General features: G+C 47.4%; 1 protein-coding gene across 1 annotated transcript in view; it reads left to right on the top strand.

Annotated features, from left to right (window-relative positions):
- The window catches only part of LOC141027924 (uncharacterized), a 34,470-nt gene extending 10,897 nt beyond the window's left edge, over positions 1 to 23,573 (top strand). The window contains exons 2-6 of the mRNA XM_073505556.1: positions 21,972 to 22,153; positions 22,246 to 22,290; positions 22,527 to 22,700; positions 22,786 to 23,418; positions 23,511 to 23,573. Of these exons, the coding sequence (XP_073361657.1) occupies positions 21,972 to 22,153; positions 22,246 to 22,290; positions 22,527 to 22,700; positions 22,786 to 23,223 (839 nt within the window). The 3' untranslated portion in view covers positions 23,224 to 23,418; positions 23,511 to 23,573. The remainder of the gene's footprint in view (positions 1 to 21,971; positions 22,154 to 22,245; positions 22,291 to 22,526; positions 22,701 to 22,785; positions 23,419 to 23,510) is intronic.
- Positions 23,574 to 24,305: the final 732 nt, after the last annotated feature.

Here is a 24,305-nt window from a genome sequence, read left to right on the forward strand (position 1 = left end):
AGGCTTTGAGGTACGTGAAATAGTATATGTTTTTGACGGTACCGCACACGCTAGGTGTGCCCTATGTAGATGTAGCCCCTGAGACTCTGGTTGCTGTCGAGAACGGCGGCAAACGGAGGATCATTGTCCCAGGTAATAATCAGGCCGCCTTTCATGTGCAGATGGCTGGGGGTCCGGTGGCTAGCCGGACTGATGAGTTTGCCGAGCTGAAGCGGCAACTTGATGCGGCAGATGCCGACATCGTGCTTGCAAACAAGCGGCTTGACGAGGCATAGGGTATGCGTTTTCTCCAGTGATCAACACATATTAAGAGGAGCATAATGCTAGTATCTTTAATATCTTGTGACTGCAGATAGGGCTGCCGCCGTGGAGACCCTTCGAGCGGAACTTGCCCGAGCCAAGGAACAAGCCAGGAAGAGTAATGCGGCCGCTCTAAAGGCGGTCGAAGAGCTGAGAGCCGAACAGGCTGCGCATTGCCAAAGCAAGGATAAAATAGCCAAGATGGCTATTGAGTTGAAAGATGCCGCCGACCGTTACGAGCTTCTTGAAAAGGAAAACCAAACGAAGATGACGGACTTGGAGAAGGCCATGGTAGCGGCCAAGGACGCCCGCTCTAAAATCAGAGCAGCGAAGGAGGAGCTACGTCAAGCCGGGATATCGCAGCTGGGAAGCCCTTTTTGTTGCGGACAAAGTTCGGAGATCCTAAGTATGCCCCTCTTGATCAACTATGGAGTTCTGCAGACGCATACGTGGATTTGGCAGCGAGTGCTGCTGATGCGGCCGAGTTTTTCAAAGATCAAAAAGATCGTGAAGTGGAAAAACTGTTCTGGTCACAGTTCAATGTTCCAGTGCGTCCGCTGCTGTTGAATGAGCGAATGGCCGAGTGGGCCGAGCTCCATAGGTTGTCCGGTCTTGCCATGAGGTCTGTTGTGGATCATCTTTGGCCGGAAGGGCCAAGGCCGAATAGTTATTTTAGTTTAGTGCAACAGTTCCTTCGGGCTGTGCCGCGCATCGACGCTATGAAGAGGTCGGCGTGCATAGAGGGTGCGCGGATGGCACTTGCCCGTGTCAAGACATACTGGGCAGAGATGGAGGCCACCGCTATTGCAACCCAGAGTTCGGACGTGGGCCGAGTATCGGCCGAGGACTACTTTGAAGAAGTCCTTGAAGGCGCTCGTTTAATAGAGGCTCGGTGCTCAAAGAATATTATGTTCTAGTGACATGTATTCCCATTGTAAGAACAATGTTTATTAAATTATAAAGGCTGTGTTTATACTTTTGCCTAAAAGTATTATGATGCCTCCTGTGCGGCCGTTTATGTATATATGTATATAACCTGAAAGTTTGCAGTCGTCGGCTTCAGGCCCCACGCATATAGTGCGGGGGTGTTCGCAAAAAACGTGTGTTCACACTTGATCCAACGTCTTGGTCCATTAAGGAGGTGATAGCGCAACGAATGAGGCAATCGGACTATATTGCTTTAACACTTTCACTTAGCCATAGGAGTTTGACGGTGGGACTACTATATAGCCCCTGGTACCACCGCGCTCATCCGAATACGGGGCGCGTACGTACATGCACTACTGGAAACAGAGAATTTGCCATCAGTCATTTCTTTGCCGTCTGCCAGCGGATGGCAAAGAACGTCTTTGCCATCTGCTTACAAAAAACAGACGGCAAAGAACTGACAGATGGCAAAAAACCTGGTTGCCATCAGCCAGTTCTTTGCCATCTGCCAGCTGATGGCAAATAATCTTTGCCATCCGCTGGCAGAAGGCAAAGAGGTGGGTGGGGTCTAGTGGATGCCGGTGCTGTAACGGCCTATCAACCCACCTCTTTGCCATCTGCCAGCTGATGGCAAAGAATCTTTTCCGTCTGCTGGCAGACGACAAAGAAGTGGATGGGCCCAGTGGATGACGGCGCTGTAACGGCCCTCTAGCCCCACCTCTTTGCCATCTGCCAGCGGACGGCAAAGATTCTTTGCCATCTGCTGGCTGATGGCAAAGAGGTGGGTCTTTGCCATCAGCCAGCTGATGGCAAAGAGGTGGGCCTTTGCCATGTGCTGGCTGATGGCAAAGAGGGGGGACTATCTCTCTCCTTGCTAAAAAAAGCAAAGAGTGAAAAATTAAAGAAAAGAAAACCCCCATCCTCCCTAAAAAAACCCCAGCCACCCCGAAATAGTCCCAGCCCACTCCCATGCGCGCTGGATAGGGTTCCCCGCCACCATCACCGGTCGCCGCCGCCCTCACCGTTCGCCGCTGCCGCCCTCTCCGGTCGCCGCCGCCGTCGGTTTCCCCTACATGGCCGGAGGATAGGCCATCCCGCCGGTCCATTCCCGCCCCACCGCAAGGGAGGAGACCGACCGGTTGCGCCTCCCCGCCGGGCGCCGGGCGCCACCCCAAGGATCAAGGCCGGCCGTGCCGGTCCCCGTCGGTCGCCGCTCCGGATCCAGGCCGCCCACCGCCCCGTCCCGAGCGATGCCCCCAAGCTAGGAGCGGCACCAGGACGACCACGCCCCCGAAGCCTAAACTGCAAAGTGAGCTCGTCCTCTGCTTCTTTCCTGTCCACGGCTTCTATCCTGTCCCCCAATTGTCACTCTTCTTCCTTTTGCATTACACTGAAAGATCACTGTAAAATTGCATTGAGATTACACTAGAAATTCCCTGAACTTACAGTGTAATTACAGCATAAATACCCTTAAATTGCAGTGTAACTAGCCCTGAAATTACACTGTAATTGGCTATGTGATGTACCTGAAATCACACTAAAAATCCCAGTGATTTACGGAGTGATTATACCCCTGAAAAATACACTGTAACTACCACAGAAATTACACTTTAATTACAGTAAAAATTAGGAGTGTGATTGCCCTGAAAATTATAGTGTAATTAACCCTGAAATTACAGTGTAAATGTTGTAATTGAACTATAGTTACTGTCACGACCGGTTTTTCAATAAAATGTTTATTGAGAGACCAATCCCTTGTACGGACCAGTAAAGAAGAATTCCTTCTCACTAGTAGACAATATCTTGGTCACAGAAGAAAAAATACCAGGAGTACTGAATATAATACAAGGTTGAGCGGAGACTGCTCAACAATTTATTACATGGACGCCGATAAAACAAGACGGCGGATAGGGTGGCATAACTACTAACTCACGATAACAACGATGGTGGAAATATCACCGCGAAGTGGGTGATATGACTCCTGAAAACTACAGCTCTTCGAGTGTCGGAGTGAGGCTCGAGGAGGCTTATTGCGGGTGGTGGAAGCATATATAATACAAGTGACCAATATCCGGGATCGCACAGGACTGACTGGGACTCCTCTAGGCGTCGGACGCGCTATCAAACTCCTCATCCAAGAGATCGCCTTCGTCAACATCTGGCCAAATCAACAAGCCAGGTGAGTACTATGAAAGTACTCGCAAGACAGTTCGGACATAAGATATAACAAATGTAAACATGGAGCATAAGAACGGAATAACAAGTGCGTTCAGGCATAGAGACAATACTTGCATGAGAAAAATAACAGAGTAGTCGGGCGGTAGTCCTCCCGAAATCCCAAAATAAATACGGGGTGCCAAACGAGGGTCTGAATGACTCCTCGAGAGGAAACTGCAAGAATAATAATACTGGTGCCTAACGAGGGTCTGAATGACTCCTCGAGAGGAAACTGCAAGACTAATAATACTGGTGCCAAACGAGGGTCTGAATGACTCCTCGAGAGGAAATTGCAAGAATAATAATACTGGTGCCAAACGAGGGTCTGAATGACTCCTCGAGAAGAAACTGCAAGAATAATAATGCCGCAGTCGGGCGTCAGGGCGACACCACATAAAGGGCTTATAACAGAAAATAAAGGCAGTGCGTGCCACAGTCGGACGTCTGAGCGACATCACATAAAGGGCTTATATTGAAAGTAAGAGACAAACATGCCACAGTCGGACGTCTGTGCGACATCACATAAAGGGCTTATATTCAAAACTCAGTAGTTCATGAGTTATAAATCATATCAAGAGAACAAGCAGACATGAGGTAAACAACAGGGTTAGTCCATCCACAGGAATAACGTTCAGCCAAGTCTACTACTCAAGCTTGCTTACCGGAACGAAAGATATACCACGAGATTACGACATAGATATGGGTACGCTGATCATGATACTTGACTATGGATACGATGACTCGGAAGGATTTGACTCTGCAGAGTTTGTACTTTAACCACAGCCAACGGATTTCTGTAGTCACGGGGACTAGTTCCGTTTACGGTGTTTTGGAAGAAACACATCTAACCAGTACACACCCATTCAACATTTCCGAAGCCAGGAATCACCCTAGGCAACGTTCAAGAAAAACCTTGAGACGGGGAGGCTACAACCTCGCGTAGCATGGGATCAAATTTCTATACGCGCGCTCTAAGGGGTGCCCCCCTCTCGGTCCCAACCGGAAACACCCATGCCCCCTGACCGGATGACTGGCTTTAATCCAGGGCCATGGAACCATCATCCCGGCCCCTCTGTTTGGTGTGTACACGGAAAGAGGATACCAACTTACTAAACCGCATTCTGGCAGAAAACATGTGGTAGCACGGAAGGGGGAAGAACGATAACGTGACTCCGTCCACGTTAACGTCGGAATTTGTCGGATGACGCAAGGCTGGTATGCTACAACAGTACCACCTTGCTGCCCTTCATGTCACCACATGATTAGGCCATCTCTCACCAGAGATCATCGCAACTTTGGAACACGCGGGTAGTTGCCTCACAAGCAACGAGGTACTCACCGATACTCATATGCCACGCACAACCTCTCACGCAAACATGCAAAACACCTATCATATCAAAGGTTCAAACATGCTTGCCGGGTTCGGAGAAGTCAGAGTCTAGCTCGGCGAAGTTCGCGGCTCCGTCACCTCTTCCGGAACCTACGGCATACGAAAACGGGCACTAACGTGAAAACCAACGTGTGCATAAAAACTTCTCCAAAATTTTTCCAAATAAATACTATAAAAAACTAGACAAAAATACAAGACTGACAAAAAAAGAATCATTCAAAAATCACTTTTTATTAAAAAGTTATAAAGGTTTCTGTCCAGGGACTCATCTGTAATGAAACAGAAAAGTTCCAGGGGCTTAACTGAGAAAACAGAAAACGCTTCGGAAAGAAATGCGCCAGCTCAAAGGGAAAGCGTATTTGCCCGAAGGCGCCAACAGAAAATGTTTCGCGAGGGGAAACAGAAGAGAGGCTGACAGGGGGTCCCACATGTCAGGTTTAAAAAGTTCGCCGGCGCCCGAAGACTGCGGTGGTCGCCGGCGTCGAACCACGGCGAGACAGGGAGATTTGAGTGTACCAAGAGCTTCAGCGTGTCCTTCCGCGTCGGTGGGTGGTGGACTCGACCGACGGAGAGCACCACGTCGACGGCGACACTTTCTCCGGCGGACGGCGGCTCGGGTGATGGTGGAGAACTCCGGTGGGTGCTGCAAACCTCGAATTGAAGCGCGGGTTAGAAGGAGGGATGCACTAGAGAGCTACTGGCAAGAGATGGGAGGCAGAGGTGCACGTACAGGAGCGAATCGAGCTAGATCCCGTGGCGGGTCGCGGCGGCCGGAGCTGGGGAAGAAGGCTCCCCCGGGGCTCTTCCAGTGGCTTGGCGCGGTCTAGGTGGAGTGCAGAGGTGGTGTGGGTTCGAGTTCGCGCTTGGGGCCTCTATTCATAGGCGATTCGAGGGGATGGCCGTGAACGGGAAATCTCCGGCGAGCAATTACGGCGAGGCAGTGGTTGAGCAGGGGTTTGAGGTGGTCAGGCAGCATCAGTGAGGTTTACTGGTGCCGTTCCCCCGCAAATCTTGGTTGGTCTTGGCGTAATGGCGCTGGTCCACGGTGGGGTGGTCGCACGGGCACGACGGCGGCAGAGAGCGCGCTCTGCGCCCTGCGGTTCACGACGAGAGTGGCAGCGCATTCTGGGGAGTGGAAGGCCACGCGGCGAGCTCCGGTGGCTTGGGCGGCGCTGGGTGGCGCCGTCTGCGCCGCGCCTCTCTCTGGCGGCCGCAAAGCCGGCGCTGGCGTCGGTCACGGGGCGGCGCACCTCCTCCTGCTCGTCGCCGACGTCCACAAGGCTCTAGGGGATCGTGCGGCGCAGGAACAAGGGGGAGAGGACGGGGAGCAAGGCGACACCGCGACACTGGCGAGATTGAGATCGAACACTGAAGAAAACGACAGTGCACTGAAACTGTTTTCTGAACTTAACTGAACAATGACAGTAACAGTGTCCTGTAGGTGTTCGACAGAATGATTTGGCAAGGAGAAAAATTTTCCTGGGGCTGGGACTTGGTGAGGTGACCACTCAAAGCACCCAGGGGCTGCCTGATTTTACTCAGAATTTTTGGAGAAAGATTTGAATGAATTTCACCAAATTTGACAAATCTGGTTCAAACTTGCAGCAAGTATAGTTTGAAAAATTTGAACTGAAGACCAGTGGATCTTCATGGATCTTGGTTGAGGGTTCAAAGGACTAGGAAGGGAAATTGGTTTGGGGGCAAAAATCAAAACAGAAATGGTAGCTCCTTTGTAAATCTCCAAGGGCTAGAATAGGAGACAGAAATTGTTTTGATAAGATTTAAATGGAAAATAATCATATGGGGAGGTTCAACTAGCTGGACTTGATGCAAATCATGATCCAAAGATGAGGGAAGGTCTAGGAGAGTGGATTTGCACTAAGGCCATGGCAAGAGAGAATTGTTGAAAGTGGTAAAGGATTATTCCAAAAGCTATAGGGTATTTTCAAAGAAATTTTCAAAAGGCATTTTTCCAAGAGAAAAACATTTTGGTTTGAGTCCAAATAAAAGAGGAAAACCTCCAAGACCAAAAACCAAGTTTTGAGTGAATCCAAAAATGAAGCACTAGTCATGAAAGAAAATATGTTGAGAGGGAAAGTTATTTTAGAAGAAAAAATCCAAATCACTTCCCTCAAAACAAGAAAAAGTTTTGAAAAAGCCAAATAAAATTTTGGGTGTCACAACACCTACCCCCTTAGGAAAAATCTCGTCCTCGAGATTTCAGCTGATCCTCAAATAGGTATGGATATTCTGCCTGAAGGAAATCTTCCCTTTCCCATGTAGCTTCATCCTCAGTGTGGTTGCTCCACTGAACCCTGAAAATTTTTGTCGTTTTCTGACAGGTCCTCCTTTCAGACTCTTCCAATATCCTTACCGGCCGCTCTCTGTAGGTGAGGTCTGGTTGCACATCAATGCTCTCCGGGTTACTCACACATTTTCTCAATTGTGAGACGTGGAATACGTCATGGACGTCTGACAGCTCCTTGGGTAGGTCTAGTTTGTAGGCTACTGTGCCTCTTCGTGCGACTACACGGAATGGTCCAATAAATCTCGGGGCTAGCTTCCCCTTAATTTTGAACCGTTGTAGACCCCTAGGAGACACTCGTAGGTATACGGAATCACCGGGTTCAAAGCTGACCTCACGATGTTTTTGATCGTAGTAGCTCTTTTGTCGGCTCTACGCTGTCTTGAGTCTGTCCCTGATCTGTTTAACTTTCTCCTCGGCCTCCTTGAGCATGTTTGGGCCGAAGATACGGCTGTCACCTGTTTCTGACCAATTTAGTGGGGTACGACACCTCCGTCCGTACAATGCTTCAAAGGGTGCCATTTGCAAGCTGGCTTGGTAACTGTTGTTGTAAGCAAACTCGGCATATGGCAAACTCTCTTCCCAACTGGACCCATAGGTGAGCACACAGGCTCTCAGCATATCCTCTAGGATTTGGTTTACTCGTTCCGTTTGTCCATCTGTCTGAGGGTGGTACGCTGTACTGAATGCTAGTTGCGTGCCCAGAGCTTGTTGTAGGTGATCCCAAAATTTGGAGACAAATTGTGTGCCTCGGTCGGATATTATAGTCCTAGGGACTCCATGCAAACAAACTATACGGGAGAGATAAAGTTTGGCCAGTCTTTGTGTGGAGTAGGTAGTCTTCACGGGAATGAAATGAGCAACCTTGGTTAGTCGGTCTGTGATGACCCATATGGCGTCATTTCCGCGTTGTGATCGGGGTAGTCCGACGATGAAATTCATTCCTATTTCATCCCATTTCCACTCCGGTATCCTGTTTGGCTGGAGTAGCCCTGCTGGCTTTTGATGCTCGGCCTTGATGCGCTGACATGAATCGCAACAAGCAATGAATGCGGCTATATCCCTTTTCATACCGTGCCACCAAAATCTTTCCCGAATGTCTTTGTACATTTTGGTTCCTCCAGGACGGATCGAGTATGGAGCGGTGTGGCTTTCGGTTAGGATTTGTTGCTTGAGTTCCTCAATGTTAGGTACGCAAAGTCTGTCTCCGTACCATAATATTCCTTTACTGTCTGTGACGAACTCTGAAGCCTTACCAAGGTTTATTTTCTTCTTTATACCTTCGATGCTGGGGATTCCCTGTTGAGCTTTCTTGATTTGTTCCACTAGGGTGGGTTTTATCTCCAGATTTGATACGGTGCCCTCAGAGACTAACACCATGTTGAGCCTAGCGAACTCTTGCTGAAACTCAGGCCTCAAGTTTTGCGGACCGTCGTTGTCCGGGCTAGGGTTTCGACTAAGGGCATCGGCCACTACATTTGCTTTCCCTGGATGGTAATGAATGCCGTCATCATAGTCCTTGACCAATTCCAACCAGCGTCGTTGGCGTAAATTTAGCTCTAGCTGTGTGAAAATATATTTGAGGCTCTTATGGTCCGTATATATTTCACAGCGATTTCCCAATAGAAAGTGCCTCCACTCCTTGAGTGCATGTATGACTGCTGCTAGCTCCAAGTCATGTGTTGGGTAATTTTCCTCATGTTTTCGCAGCTGCCTGGGGGCATATGCGACAACTTTGCCATCCTGCATTAGTACACATCCGAGGCCTTTTCGGGACGCGTCACAATATACTTAAAAACTCTTGTGTATGTCTGGCATGGTTAATACTGGTGCGGTTGTCAGCTTCTTCTTAAGTTCTTGGAAGCTTTTCTCGCATGCTTCCGTCCATACAAATTTCTTGCCCTTCTTGAGCAACTGTGTTATTGGTTTTGCCACAGTGGAGAATCCTTCAATAAATCTTCTGTAATATCCGGCCATTCCCAGGAAACTCCGCACATCTGTAACGTTGGCGGGTGGCTTCCAGTCAAGTATGGCTTTGACTTTTTCTGGGTCTACGGCCACGCCTTCTTGGTTCAATATATGGCCTAAGAAACCAACTTGTCTTAGCCAAAATTCACACTTGCTAAATTTGGCATACAACTGATGTTTCCTCAATTCTCCCAAAACAATTCTGAGATGCTCAGCATGCTCTTCCGGTGTCCTTGAGTATACCAGAATATCGTCGATGAACACCACAACAAATTTGTCCATGAATTTCATGAACACTTTGTTCATGAGGTGGACGAAATATGCGGGGGCGTTTGTTAGACCAAAAGGCATCACTGTGAATTCATATAATCCGTATCTGGAGGTGAATGCTGTTTTAGGGATATCTTTTGTCCGTACTTTCAGTTGATGATATCCCGATCTCAAATCAATTTTTGAGAACACCTTGGCTTGTGCGAGCTGGTCAAACAAATCATTTATCCGTGCATCGGATATTTGTTTTTGATGGTGACCATATTGAGGGCTCGATAGTCTATACACAGTCTCAGTGTCCCATCCTTTTTCTTGGGGAACAACACTGGCGAACCCCATGGTGAGGAGCTGGCTCAAATAAATCCTTTGTCCAATAATTCCTTTATCTGCTTCTTCAACTCCACCAATTCTGAGGGTGCCATTCTATAAGGTTTCTTGTAGATGGGAGCGGTGCCAGGTGCTAGCTCGATGCTGAATTCTATCTCTCGGTCTGGTGGCATGCCTGGTAGTTCTTCAGGAAATACGTCAGGAAACTCGCATACCACTGGAACCTTTCTCAGTTCTGAAATGTCCATTTTGTTCAATTTTGGTTGCTGTGACCGTGGCCTTTCTTGAGCTGTAACCTTTATTATCTTGCCATGATGGTGAGTGAGAATCACAGTCCGATTGAAATAGTCAATGAATCCTTTGTTGGTGGTTAACCAGTCCATCCCTAAAATAACATCTAGTCCTTTATTTTCCAACACGATGAGATTTTCTTGGAACTGTAGTCCTTCGAACTCAATGATTACTCCTTGGCAGTAACTCTGAGCGATTTGCTTATTTCCGGGGGACTTGATGATCATAGATTTTTCCAAGGGAAGCATCGGAAAACCATGTTGCAAAACAAAACTCTTCGAAACGAACGAATGGGAAGCTCCAGAATCAAACAAAACCGTGGCAGGTACTGTGTTGACAGGGAACGTACCGAGCACAATGTCTGGGGCATTCTGCGCTTCCTCCCTGGTCACATGGTTCAGGTGACCCTTCTTGTGGTTGTTGTTGGGATTGAAATTGTTGCGCTTGGGGGCTGGATTGTTTCCACCATTGTTCGGCTTGGGGGCCGAGTTCCTCGGCTTTGGGCACTGTTTAGCATAGTGCCCTTCTTCTCCACAAGCATAGCAGGTGACCCCTGGATGGTACGTGAACTCCTTGTCCCTGGCATGAAACTGCCTGACGGAACTTAGATCAGTAGTTGTGGATTTCCTTGCTCCTGTCCTTGGGATTTCAGTCTTGCTTCGGTTGTTGCGAGCGAGGACCGTCTTATCCCTTTTCCGCTTACGGATATCTTCCAGGCTCCGGCGCTCATTCTCCAAGGTGATGGCCTTGTCAACCAGAGTTTTAAAATCCGGGAAAGTGTGTACCACCAGCTGGCATCTTAGGGCTGGTGCCAGACCGTCCAGGAATTTTTCCATCTTCTTGCCCTCAGTCATATGCTTGTCGTAGGCATAACGGGATAGCTGGGTAAACTGACCATTGTATTCCGACACTGACATGCCTCTCTGCTTCAGGTCATCAAATTCTCTCTTCTTGATTTTTATGATGCTCCTGGGGATGTGTGCCCCACGAAAGCCTTCCTTGAATTCTTCCCAGGTGATGTTGTGTTCACTGGGATGCATGTGTAAGAAGTTCTCCCACCATGCTGCAGCTGCTCCAGTAAGGTAGTGTGGTGCATAAAGCACCTTCTCATGATCTGAACACTGAGCAATGATCAGCTTCCTTTCGATATCACGAAGCCAGTCATCGGCTTCCAGCGGCCTATCGGTGTGAGCAAAAGTTGAAGGGCGAGTCTTCTGCAACTCAGATAACTTGGAATGCGGTTGATAGGGTTCACGGTGGTTTCCCATATTGATGACGTGATTCATCATCTCTTGGTGATGTTGCTGGCTTTGTTCGAAGAGACGACATACTTGAGACAAGACTGCTTTGCTGTCTTGTTGACTGGACTGTCCATGAGTGAAGTTGTTGCTAGTCTGTGTCCCATAAACTTCTTCTGGCTGATTGGGCATGGAGCGAGTCCACGGGCAAGACATTTTTCCAGTCTGGGGTATTATGTTGCAAAACCCATGAGAAGAACTGTGTAGCACAAGGAAAATCTTGCAAAGGCAACAATTTAAAAGACCTCAAGGTTTTTTAAGAAAATATAAACGATTTTGCACGGAGAAGAACTGCTTAGCATATATCTTACACGCGAAGAGCAAACACACGATACAGGACTCAGGATGCGCGTACATATTCCTGAGATGTTATTTAGACTAGCGTACTCCTCCGGAAAGCAGCAAACACACCAATACAAACTAGCGTATAGAGAAAACACAACATACAAGCAGACGTAACGCGCGGCTACTCGGCGCTCTCAGTCGGAGATGGTGACAATGTCCTTCCCCTTGCCGAGGGCAAGGCTCAGCGGTCTAGGAGATTCAACCTCCACCTCCTCTCTAGCAGGTTTCTGGCGCGCAACGCTGCGCTGCGGTGATGGTGCGGGGGCGACAGGCGGTGCAGCTCTGACTGGAATAGGAGCGATGACTCAGTCGAACTCCTCAGTGGTAGGCAGACGGCGATCAGTGGCTAAAACGGCCGGTGCATAAGATGCTGAGGACGAGACGAATGTCAGAGGCGGTCCTGTGTGAAGAAGCTCCTTCCTGCTGGCAGGACCGCCCCGGACTAAGTCCATGCGGGCAGCCACAAGATCGTCCACGAGGTTGTCGAAAGACTCCTCCAGAGCCTTGAGATACTCCACAACCATCTCGATGGCTTCATCTCGTTCTCCCCGATGGCAGGCGAATGCATAGTGACTGGTATATGGCACATGGCATGGGAGGTAGCGGTAGCGACGAGTCTTCATCGTAGGAAGAATGTCCCGAAGACGAGCTATCGCCTCACGGGCAGCCATCTGCATGGCATGCCTCTCCGTAGGCATGGCCCTTCCCACAAAACAGAAGTGGCGAGCTGCAGAACGTCCTCCCTTGAATTGCACCACAGCTTGGTGCATAGACACGTCGTCGCTGAGCTTGTGCTGGTAAAGCGTGAACTCCGGGCGAGTCTCTGGCCCGATCGCGAGCTTGGTGATGGAGACGAGGAGCTTGACAAACCCCTCGGACACGTTCGTGAACACTCGAGTCTCACAGCTGCTGCCAGCCATCTACAAAAGTAGGCAAAAATTCTGAGTAGTCATGTCATAAATTTATGATGACCAACAGAAAATAGCTACAATTGCAAAATGCTGAAAAAGCATAAAAGACGCTAATAACCGATTAGCGATCGCACCTAGTGCCTTCCTACAGTCAGCCTGGCTCTGATACCAAGCTTGTCATGACCGGTTTTTCAATAAAATGTTTATTGAGAGACCAATCCCTTTTACGGACCAGTAAAGAAGAATTCCTTCTCACTGGTAGACAATATCTTGGTCACAGAAGAAAAATACCAGGAGTACTGAATATAATACAAGGTTGAGCGGAGACTGCTCAACAATTTATTACATGGACGCCGATAAAACAAGACGGCGGATAGGGTGGCATAACTACTAACTCACGATAACAACGATGGTGGAAATATCACCGCGAAGTGGGTGATATGACTCCTGAAAACTACAGCTCTTCGAGCGTCGGAGTGAGGCTCGAGGAGGCTTATTGCAGGTGGCGGAAGCGTATATAATACAAGTGACCAATATCTGGGATCGCACAGGACTGACTGGGACTCCTCTAGGCGTCGGACGCGCTATCAAACTCCTCATCCAAGAGATCGCCTTCGTCAACATCTGGCCAAATCAACAAGCCAGGTGAGTACTATGAAAGTACTCGCAAGACAGTTCGGACATAAGATATAACAAATGTAAACATGGAGCATAAGAACGGAATAACAAGTGCGTTCAGGCATAGAGACAATACTTGTATGAGAAAAATAACAGAGTAGTCGGGCGGTAGTCCTCCCGAAATCCCAAAATAAATACGGGGTGCCAAACGAGGGTCTGAATGACTCCTCGAGAGGAAACTGCAAGAATGATAATACTGGTGCCAAACGAGGGTCTGAATGACTCCTCGAGAGGAAACTGCAAGAATAATAATACTGGTGCCAAACGAGGGTCTGAATGACTCCTCGAGAGGAAACTGCAAGAATAATAATGCCGCAGTCGGGCGTCAGGGCGACACCACATAAAGGGCTTATAACAGAAAATAAAGGCAGTGCGTGCCACAGTCGGACGTCTGAGCGACATCACATAAAGGGCTTATATTGAAAGTAAGAGACAAACATGCCACAGTCGGACGTCTGTGCGACATCACATAAAGGGCTTATATTCAAAACTCAGTAGTTCATGAATTATAAATCATATTAAGAGAACAAGCAGACATGAGGTAAACAACAGGGTTAGTCCATCCACAGGAATAACGTTCAGTCAAGTCTACTACTCAAGCTTGCTTACCGGAACGAAAGATATACCACGAGATTACGACATAGATATGGGTACGCTGATCATGATACTTGACGATGGATACGATGACTCGGAAGGATTTGACTCTGCCACAGCCAACGGATTTCTGTAGTCACGGGGACTAGTTCCATTTACCGTGTTTTGGAAGAAACACATCTAACCAGTACACACCCATTCAACATTTCCGAAGCCAGGAATCACCCTCGGCAACGTTCAAGAAAAACCTTGAGACGGGGAGGCTACAACCTCGCGTAGCATGGGATCAAATTTCTATACGCGCGCTCTAAGGGGTGCCCCCCTCTCGGTCCCAACCGGAAACACCCATGCCCCCTGACCGGATGACTGGCTTTAATCCAGGGCCATGGAACCATCATCCCGGCCCCTCTGTTTGGTGTGTACACGGAAAAAGGTTACCAACTTACTAAACCGCATTCTGGCAGAAAACATGTGGTAGCACGGAAGGGGGAAGAACGATAACGTGACTCCGTCCACGTTAACGTCGGAATTTGTCGGATGACGCAAGGCTGGTATGCTACAACAGTACCACCTTGCTGCCCTTCATGTCACCACATGATTAGGCCATCTCTCACCAGAGATCATCGCAACTTTGGAACACGCGGGTAGTTGCCTCACAAGCAACGAGGTACTCACGGATACTCATATGCCACGCACAACCTCTCACGCAAACATGCAAAACACCTATCATATCAAAGGTTCAAACATGCTTGCCTGGTTCGGAGAAGTCGGAGTAGAGCTCGGCGAAGTTCGCGGCTCCGTCACCTCTTCCGGAACCTACGGCATACGAAAACGGGCACTAACGTGAAAACCAACGCGTGGATAAAAACTTCTCCAAATTTTTTCCAAATAAATACTATAAAAAACTAGACAAAAATACAAGACTGACAAAAAAAGAATCATTCAAAAATCACTTTTTATTAAAAAGTTATAAAGGTTTCTGTCCAGGGACTCATTTGTAATGAAACAGAAAAGTTCCAGAGGCTTAACTGAGAAAACAGAAAACGCTTCGGAAAGAAACGCGCCAGCTCAAAGGGAAAGCGTATTTGCTCGAAGGCGCCAACAGAAAACATTTCGCGAGGGGAAACAGAAGAGAGGCTGACAAGGGGTCCCACATGTCAGGTTTAAAAAGTTCGCCGGCGCCCGAAGACTGCGGTGGTCGCCGGCGTCGAACCACGGCGAGCCAGGGAGATCGGAGTGTACCAAGAGCTTCAGCGTGTCCTTCCGCGTCGGTGGGTGGTGGACTCGACCGACGGAGAGCACCACGTCGACGGCGACACTTTCTCCGGTGGACGGCGGCTCGGGTGATGGTGGAGAACTCCGGTGGCTGCTGCAAACCTCGAATTGAAGCGCGGGTTAGAAGGAGGGATGCACTAGAGAGCTACTGGCAAGAGATGGGAGGCAGAGGCGCACGCACGGGAGCGAATCGAGCTGGATCCAGTGGCGGGTCGCGGCGGCCGGAGCTGGGGAAGAAGGCTCCCCCGGGGCTCTTCCAGTGGCTTGGCGCGGTCTAGGTGGAGTGCAGAGGTGGTGTGGGTTCGAGTTCGCGCTTGGGGCCTCTATTTATAGGCGATTCGAGGGGATGGCCGTGAACGGGAAATCTCCGGCGAGCGATTACGGCGAGGCAGTGGTTGAGCAGGGGGTTTGAGGTGGTCAGGCAGCATCAGTGAGGTTTACTGGTGCCGTTCCCCCGCAAATCTCGGTTGGTCTTGGCGTAATGGCGCTGGTCCACGGTGGGGTGGCCGCACGGGCACGACGGCGGCAGAGAGCGCGCTCCGCGCCCTGCGGTTCACGACGAGAGTGGCAGCACGTTCTGGGGAGTGGAAGGCCACGCGGCGAGCTCCGGTGGCTTGGGCGGCGCTGGGTGGCGCCGTCTGCGCCGCGCCTCTCTCTGGCGGCCACAAAGCCGCCGCTGGCGTCGGTCACGGGGCGACGCACCTCCTCCTGCTTGTCGCCGACGTCCGCAAGGCTCCAGAGGATCGTGCGGCGCAGGAACAAGGGGGAGAGGACGGGGAGCAAGGCGAGACCGCGACACTGGCGAGATTGAGATCGAACACTGAAGAAAACGACAGTGCACTGAAACTGTTTTCTGAACTTAACTGAACAATGACAGTAACAGTGTCCTGTAGGTGTTCGACAGAATGATTTGGCAAGGAGAAAATTTTTCCTGGGTCTGGGACTTGGTGAGGTGACCACTCAAAGCACCCAGGGGCTGCCTGATTTTACTCAGAATTGTTGGAGAAAGATTTGAATGAATTTCACCAAATTTGACAAATCTGGTTCAAACTTGCAGCAAGTATAGTTTGAAAAATTTGAACTGAAGACCAGTGGATCTTCATGGATCTTGGTTGAGGGTTCAAAGGAATAGGAAGGGAAATTGGTTTGGGGGCAAAAATCAAAACAGAAATGGTAGCTCCTTTGTAAATCTCCAAGGGCTAGAATAGGAGACAGAAATTGTTTTGATAAGATTTAAATGGAAAATAATCATATGGGGAGGTTCAACTAGCTGGAATTGATGCAAATCATGATCCAAAGATGAGGGAAGGTCTAGGAGAGTGGATTTGCACTAAGGCCATGGCAAGAGAGAATTTTTGAAAGTGGTAAAGGATTATTCCAAAAGCTATAGGGTATTTTCAAAGAAATTTTCAAAAGGCATTTTTCCAAGAGAAAAACATTTGGTTTGAGTCCAAATAAAAGAGGAAAACCTCCAAGACCAAAAATCAAGTTTTGAGTGAATCCAAAAATGAAGCACTAGTCATGAAAGAAAATATGTTGAGAGGGAAAGTTCTTTTAGAAGAAAAAAATTCAAATCACTTCCCTCAAAACAAGAAAAAGTTTTGAAAAAGCCAAATAAAATTTTGGGTGTCACAGTTACACTGGAAAATGCACTGTGATTACAATGTAATTACCACTGAGTTTACACTGTAATAGAACTGTAATTACACTGTAAATCCTATGAATGTTCACTAGGTTTCAGAGATGAAATAAAACCTAATCTAAGATCATGGAAACAATCAAAGGGAAAACAGGAAAAAAAAGGAAGAAGTAGCAGAAACAAGACCATGGGAAGCCTACAAATGGGGACCATGAGATGCCTGCAAAAGGAAGAATAGCATATACTAGAGAAAGAAAGCAAAGGAAAACAGAGAAGAGAAAGTTAAAGAGATGAAGCATTCAAAGAGGAAATGAAGTACTCTACCAGATGAGAGTAAAGTCAATAAGAAATGATTGAGTCTTAATTTGAGAGAAAGCATTGGTGATACTTATTTTGCTGTTACCAAATTTCCAGTGCTTTTATTTTGTTGTTAGCTGCAAATGAAAGAAGTACATAAAGATAAATGATGCCAAGATGAAAAAATACCAGTACATAAAGGACAACATATACCAGTGCTACTTATTTACAGTCTACATCTCTGTTAGTGCACTACAAAACCACTATAAAAAACCACTAGCCACCTAAAGAAGATTTCAATGCTTATAATGCACATCCAGTATGAGTTCCAAATCCATCTAAGAGGATTTCCACTAAGAAATGGGGAAGAATCGTATATCAAGCTACACACTCAAGGATGCGAAAACTAGGATACAAAAAAGAGAAAGGGCATGGGCTATAAATAGGAAAAACATTGCAAGCCCACTAAGATTTTTGTTTTGAAACATACACTTATAATTACACTGTAAATACATTGATAAGTACAGTGAAAGTCTAATTTGAATTACACTGTAAATCAACTAGCAATGACACTGTAAGTCCACTCACAAATACACTGTAAATCCACTCGCAGTTACACTATAAATCCAGTCGCAAAAATCACTGTAATCCACTATAATTAACTCACAAATACACTGTAAATCTAAGGCAGAAATACATTGTAAATCCAAAAAAGGAATTACACTGCAACCCACTGAGAATTAAAGTGTAAAACAACCGGGATTACGCTGTAAAATCTACTATCTAACCACTAGAAAATCACACTGTAAAATACGCTTAGTTGCACTGAAAATCCACTATGGACTACACAGTAAATCTCTGTACATCCAAATAGGAAGTACATTGTAAATGAAACACCAGAGATCAGGGTGACAAATACACCCAGTAAGTTCGAATTCTCTCAATATAGCATACTGCTACAACTAAACAAGCCAGCCTATGATTAACAACCGGCCGAACTTGAACAACAAACCAATTACGAGTTATGAGTTAGGTCATATATTTTCTGATTTTGTTATGAAAAACATCATACATATTTGTGTTGATCGGGTGGATTTAAATGTGCAGTTGTTTCGTCGCTGCGAGGGTCTGGTGTTCGACGACCTCCCCGTGCGTTCAACGAGCTCTGGCCCGGCGTTCGTGGGTGAGCACAAATGACATCTCCTCCCCCAATCATTTGCTATGTTCCGGTCTTCGTGCCGATGAAAAATGCTGGCTGTAGGTAGATTGAATCATCAGTATGCGTGACCACTATGCGTCTCCCGTTCAAAAGGGTTACATCTATAAATATGCATGCATTTGCATATTTATAACCGTGATTCTTTCGAATTGTCCAACGTTATCCATGGACAACCCGAGTATGTGTAGATTGGGTTCGTTTCCCATATGCTCTGTTCTGGATCCGATGCAGAATTTCGTCAGTGCCTCCCTGTTGTTCTCCGGATACACATCCTCTTTGCTTATTGTGGAGACGTGTATCGGGAGAACAGTGGGGAGGTGCTGCCGAAATTTTGCATCGGATCTGGAGTAGAGCATGGGAAAATGAACCCAATCTACACATACTCGGGTGGGATTAGGACCTATCTTTACCTATTAGCGTCTAGGTTGCATGGACGTAATATAACTGACAAATTCTATTAACTGATGAATATGGTTTGCTGAATTATGTATATATTTCTTGTGTGTCCAGTAGCTAGGCAAGATGAGTGATCGTGCGTGGATGTACACCGGTCACACTAGTCAGAAAGACATGACCCATGAATGGATAATAAAAACCAAGGGGTTTGTGAGAGTCGCATTTGCAAATGGACAGAGCCAATCCTGGTGCCCCTGTGTCAAGTGCGACAACTATCATAAGAGGTCAGAGTTTGAAATGATCAAACACCTACAGAAGTGGGGTTTTACGCCTAATTATACGGTCTGGACATTTCATGGTGAGTCTGCCCAACGTGCCAGAGCTGAGGAGGGCCGTCGTCGCACCGACGAGCATGGTACCGGGATGGAAGACATGGTGGAAGACTTTGATGATGCTCGGGATTCGGATGATGAGATGGAGGAATCTGCAAAGGCCTTCAATGATATGTTGGAGTCTTCAAAATGTCCTCTCCACGAGCACACTGAGCTTTGTCAGCTGGATGCCATCGCACAAGTAATGGCTCTAAAGGCTCAATTCAACTTGGGCAGAGAATGCTACGATGCGATGATGACACTATTTGGACGCTTTCTACCCAAAGGCCATGTAATGCCTGCAAACCTGTACCACTCGGACAAAATCCTCCGTGTACTTAAGATGCCCTATGAGAAGATAGATGCCTGTGAGAAAGGATGTGCCTTATTTAGGCTTGAGTATGCGGACTTGAAGTATTGTCCCGTTTGCCAGTCTTCCAGGTATGTTGTGGTAGACAACGGTATGGGTGAGAAGAGTCAGACAAAAATCCCAGTTAATGTTCTTCGGTATATGCCAATCATACCAAGACTTCAACGTCTTTTCATGGTCGAAGAGACGGCTAGACAGATGACATGGCACAAATTGGGCAAAAGAACCGAACTGGATGCAGATGGGGAGCCGATGTTGGTACACACATCAGACGGTTTTGCGTGGAAGCGCTTCGATGCAATACATCATGCTAAAGCGGCAGATCCAAGGCATCCTCGAATCGCCGTCAGCACTGATGGGTTCAACGTGTTTGGTATGATGGCAGCCCAATACAGCTGTTGGCCTGTATTTGTCATTCCACTCAATCTCCCTCCCGGACAGATTATGCAAAGAAAGAATATTTTCCTAACATTGATAATTCCGGGGCCCAACTATCCGGGGAAGAGTATGAATGTGTACATGCAGCCACTTAAGGATGAATTGCAAGAAGCTTGGGATAATGGGATCAAGACATACGACGCCGCTACAAAAAAAACTTCCTAATGCGTGTGTGGTACATGTACTCGATGCATGACTTGCCGGCGTATGCGCTATTCGTTGGCTGGTGTGTGCATGGTAGGTTCTCGTGCCCCACATGCAAGGCAGCTCTTGAGTTCCGTCGGTTGCAGGCGGGTGGCAAGTTTTCTTGCTTCGACATGCATAGACAGTTCCTGGATCCTCGTCATAAGTTCAGAAAAGACAAGAAGAACTTCATCAAAGGTAGAGTTGTCAAAAACTCTGCACCACCTGCGTTGACAGGCCAACAGACCCTAGATCAGTTAACGCTCTCGAGCCGGATCCAGAGCGTCCAGGGTATTTCAAGGGGTATAATTCGAAACACGCCTGGACTCACAAGACATGCTTGTGGGATCTGCCTTACTTTAAAGACCTCCTTTGCCCACACAACATCGACGTGATGCACACTGAAAAGAATGTCGGCGAGGCCCTCTTTGGTACATTATTTGGCATAGAGGGGAAAACAAAGGATAATCCTAATGCTAGAGTCGATCAGGAGGCTCTATGTGATAGACCGCTACAAAACATGCGACAACCGAAAGGAAAGAAGAACTGGGCAAAGCCAAAGGCATGGTTCAATCTTGGAAGGCCAGATATGAGGGAAATGATCCTGTGGGTGAAAAAGGAGTTGATGTTCCCCGATGGGTATGCAGCGAATCTAAAAAGGGGAGCGAGCCTTGAAAAATTGAAAATATTTGGTCCTAAGAGTCATGATTGGCACATATGGCTTGAGCGGGTAATGCCGGTGATGTTGCATGGCTTTAACCCTCAGGATGAATGGCTAGTATTGGCAGAGCTGAGCTATTTCTTCCGTGTTCTTTATGCGAAAGAACTATCACCTAGCTTGCTAGAAGAACTGGAAGAGTTGGCGCCGGAGTTGATCTGCAAGTTAGAGAAGATCTTTCCACCGGGCTTCTTTAATCCAATGCAGCATTTGATTTTGCATCTCCCGACCGAGGCATGATTGGGGGGGCCCGTGCAGAATCGTTGGTGCTACGCAACTGAGAGGATGCGGAAGACACTTCGAGCAAAATATAAAAATAAACGTCGAATTGAAGCATCGATGGCCGAGGCATTCATTACTGAGGAGGCGGCAAACTTCGTGACAGCACACTATGAAGCCAAAAATCATCATTTGCATAATATAAAGCCTCGGTATAATGCTGGCGACCCTAAAAAGGGTGGGTCCAACCTCAGCCTATTCAAAGGGAAGCTCGCACCAGCCGGTGCTTATACTCCCTTATTGTTGGATGTCGACGAATGGTGGACCATTACATTGTATATCTTGAACAATCTAACAGAAGTTCGGCCGTACATCGAGTAAGTTCTCCGTACATTGTTTCGCAACCTCTAATTCCTTTGAACTGCTCTTATTCCCGGATATTTATGAAGTGATCCAAATCTCAATGGTTGGGATGTCATTTATGAAGTGCCGCCACATGTTAGACCACCTCCCCCCAATGAAGAGGATTATGAACCTCACATTAACCCAGACACATATGAAGGAGAGTTCTTCCAAGAAACACGTCTTTCCAAAAAATGTTTCAAGAACCGCTCTACTTCACCCCAGAACATTGAAGTAGACAGCGACAGTGAACCCGAGCATGAGCCGGAACAAGAAGAGCTGGAACAACAAGAGCCGGAACAAGAAGAGCCGGAAAAATAAGAGGTTACTGCTGCGGATGACCTGTCAATGCTTGACCGATTACGTAAAGGAGGCCTTCCACATGTTGATGCATTTATTGATGATGATGATGAGCACGTCATTACTGATAGTGATGATGATGATGCATTTATTGACCCCGAAGCATATATAGACGATGAAGATTAATATTATAGTTCATGCTAGGTATTCCATTTTTTTATGTTCATGATGATGATACACTTAAATTATATACATATTATTATTCATGTCAGGTATTCTTTTTTTTACGTTGTACTAATTTCGTTTACTCTTTGTCATTGCAGGTGTTGACAGATGGTGGGCATGGGTCGAGAGCGCTCTGAGGCTCCCTCCTCGACGAGAGGGCCAGGTTCCAGAGCTAGGAATGACCTGGGAGCACTACTTGGCTGCCCCGGCCCCGCCGGGGGAGAGGATCGGCGGTGTCGAGTGCCACACGGTGGCCGACGTTGTGATCCAGACGGTTTGGGTAATTTTTCCTCTCTCGTCTATGTTGTGTTTTCTTGTTTGATTGGCAACCCTAGTGATTGTACTGATCCGTGTTTTCTTGTTTGATTGCAGACCTTTTATAGGTGTGCTGAGGGACAGGAGGAGGCCGCGACTCGGGTTATCGAAGCCGAGTGCAGGCGGCTACTTCAAAACTGACGGAACGGGGCTCGGACGCAGGCTACTCGAGACTACTTCGCCTCGATTGGTATTAGGATGTCCAAGTCGAAGTGCCGCACAAAGTATCTGAGTAAGGAGAAGTACATGAAGGTAATTACCTATTCTTAAGGCCTTGTATTTAGTTTCCTTGATTTGATTCGTAGGCGTAGCGCTCAAATTTCTCTTACTTAACTTAGGTGCCCCCGAGATGGTGTGTGGATAGGCTGGATTGTTGGGAGGCGTTGGTGGATGAGTGGTGCTCTCCACAATGGCTATCCACCCACAACAATGCAAAGGATCGGCATGGCAAAATGAGCGGTGTGCCACACCATCAAGGCAGCGTCAACCTATATCAGTACGGGGATAACTGGGTATGTGGTTTGCTTCATGATTCATACAAATTCAGTCTTCATGCTAGCTTGAGCCCTTAACTAATACTTTGTTCCTCTCTTTTAGGCGCGACACAACAAGACGGATGTGCCAGAGCTGTTCGACCTCTATGCCATGGCCCATAGTGCCCCGTATAAGAAGGCCAAGGCATTCTCTGAGTCTGATCTTGATGATCCAAAGAACTTCACCAACCGCGCCTCCCACAACAAGCTCGTGAGGTATAGAGACGAGGGGAAGGCGAGGAAAGGGCCGGACTTTAACCCGAGCCAGCCTATTGATCCAGAGCTGGTGATGATATCTGGTGGCGGGAGGAACCATGGCTTGTTAGCCATTGGGGATGGACTGATACGTTGTACTAGCACTCTCCCGCAGATCAAGAGGCGCCAGACGAGCTCCGATCCTGAGATAAGGCCTCGTCCACGGCCGATGGATCTCGAAATCAAGGTTAGTTATACAGAATCAGATACCTTTCCTTCATTACATTACGTGTGCGGCCGTCGATGATTACAATGCTAAAGAGGAGTGGTGTTGCAGGCTGCTATTGAGGAAAAGAGAGCAAAGACCCAGGAGCTTCTGGCGGAGGAAAGGAGGCAGGCGGCGGAGAGGGAGAGGGAGATTGAGGAGAGGATGGCTAGGCTTTTGGAGGAGGAGAGGAACCGGAATGACTTGGCTAACCGGGCCATATACGAGCTCTTCGCGGTAAGTTTCTTCTGCATATTAGCTAAATCATGGTCGCAATGTTCCTTTCATTAGTAACTAATATGACTGACTCGTCAAAACCAAATGTGTAGTCCATGTGCGAGAAGAACGGTCAGACCCCTCCGCCGATGCCAGTCATTGCTCCAGCGGACACAATGAGTTTCATTTGGATGGACATTACTTATTAGTCTTCACATTTGAGTTGCATCATGCTAACGAGACATTGCAAATGATCTTTAATTTGGTGCAGCATAACTCCCGACAAGCATTGACGTCTGCCATTGGCGCGAGCAAGAACCCCGATCCTCCTCCGTCTGCCACTGCCGCGAGCAAGAACCACGATCCTTCACCTACGGGTTAACGGTAAGTTTTGCCTAGTGCTTTGCTTAATTAGCTCCAAAATGACCTATTTAACCTAGGATAGCTTTAAAATGACCTATACTTAGCATTTTTTCCTCCACAATGACTTAATATGCTTAGCTAGCACAAAATTGACCTATTTAACCTAGGATAGCTCTAAAATGACCTATACTTAGCATTTTTCCTCCAAATGACTTAATATGCTTAGCTAGCTCTAGAATGACATAATATGCTTACGAAATGACATATTTTAGTTCCGAAATGACTTCATATGCTTAGCTAGCTCCAAAATGACATAATAAACTTATTAGTTCCAAAATGACCTTACTTAGCATTTTTACACCAAAATGACTTAGTATGCTTAGCTAGCTCAAAAATGACATAATAACCATACTTAGCTCCAAAATGATCTATTTTACAGATATAAGTTGCATCATAATAATCTTCACATTTTAGTTGCATCATAATAATCTTCTTCTTCTAGTCTTCTTCTTCTAACTTTCTTCTTTCCCATTTTGTAGATTTGC

The sequence above is a fragment of the Aegilops tauschii genome, chromosome 1 (assembly GCF_002575655.3).
Source record: "Aegilops tauschii subsp. strangulata cultivar AL8/78 chromosome 1, Aet v6.0, whole genome shotgun sequence".
Taxonomy (NCBI): Eukaryota; Viridiplantae; Streptophyta; class Magnoliopsida; order Poales; family Poaceae; genus Aegilops; species Aegilops tauschii.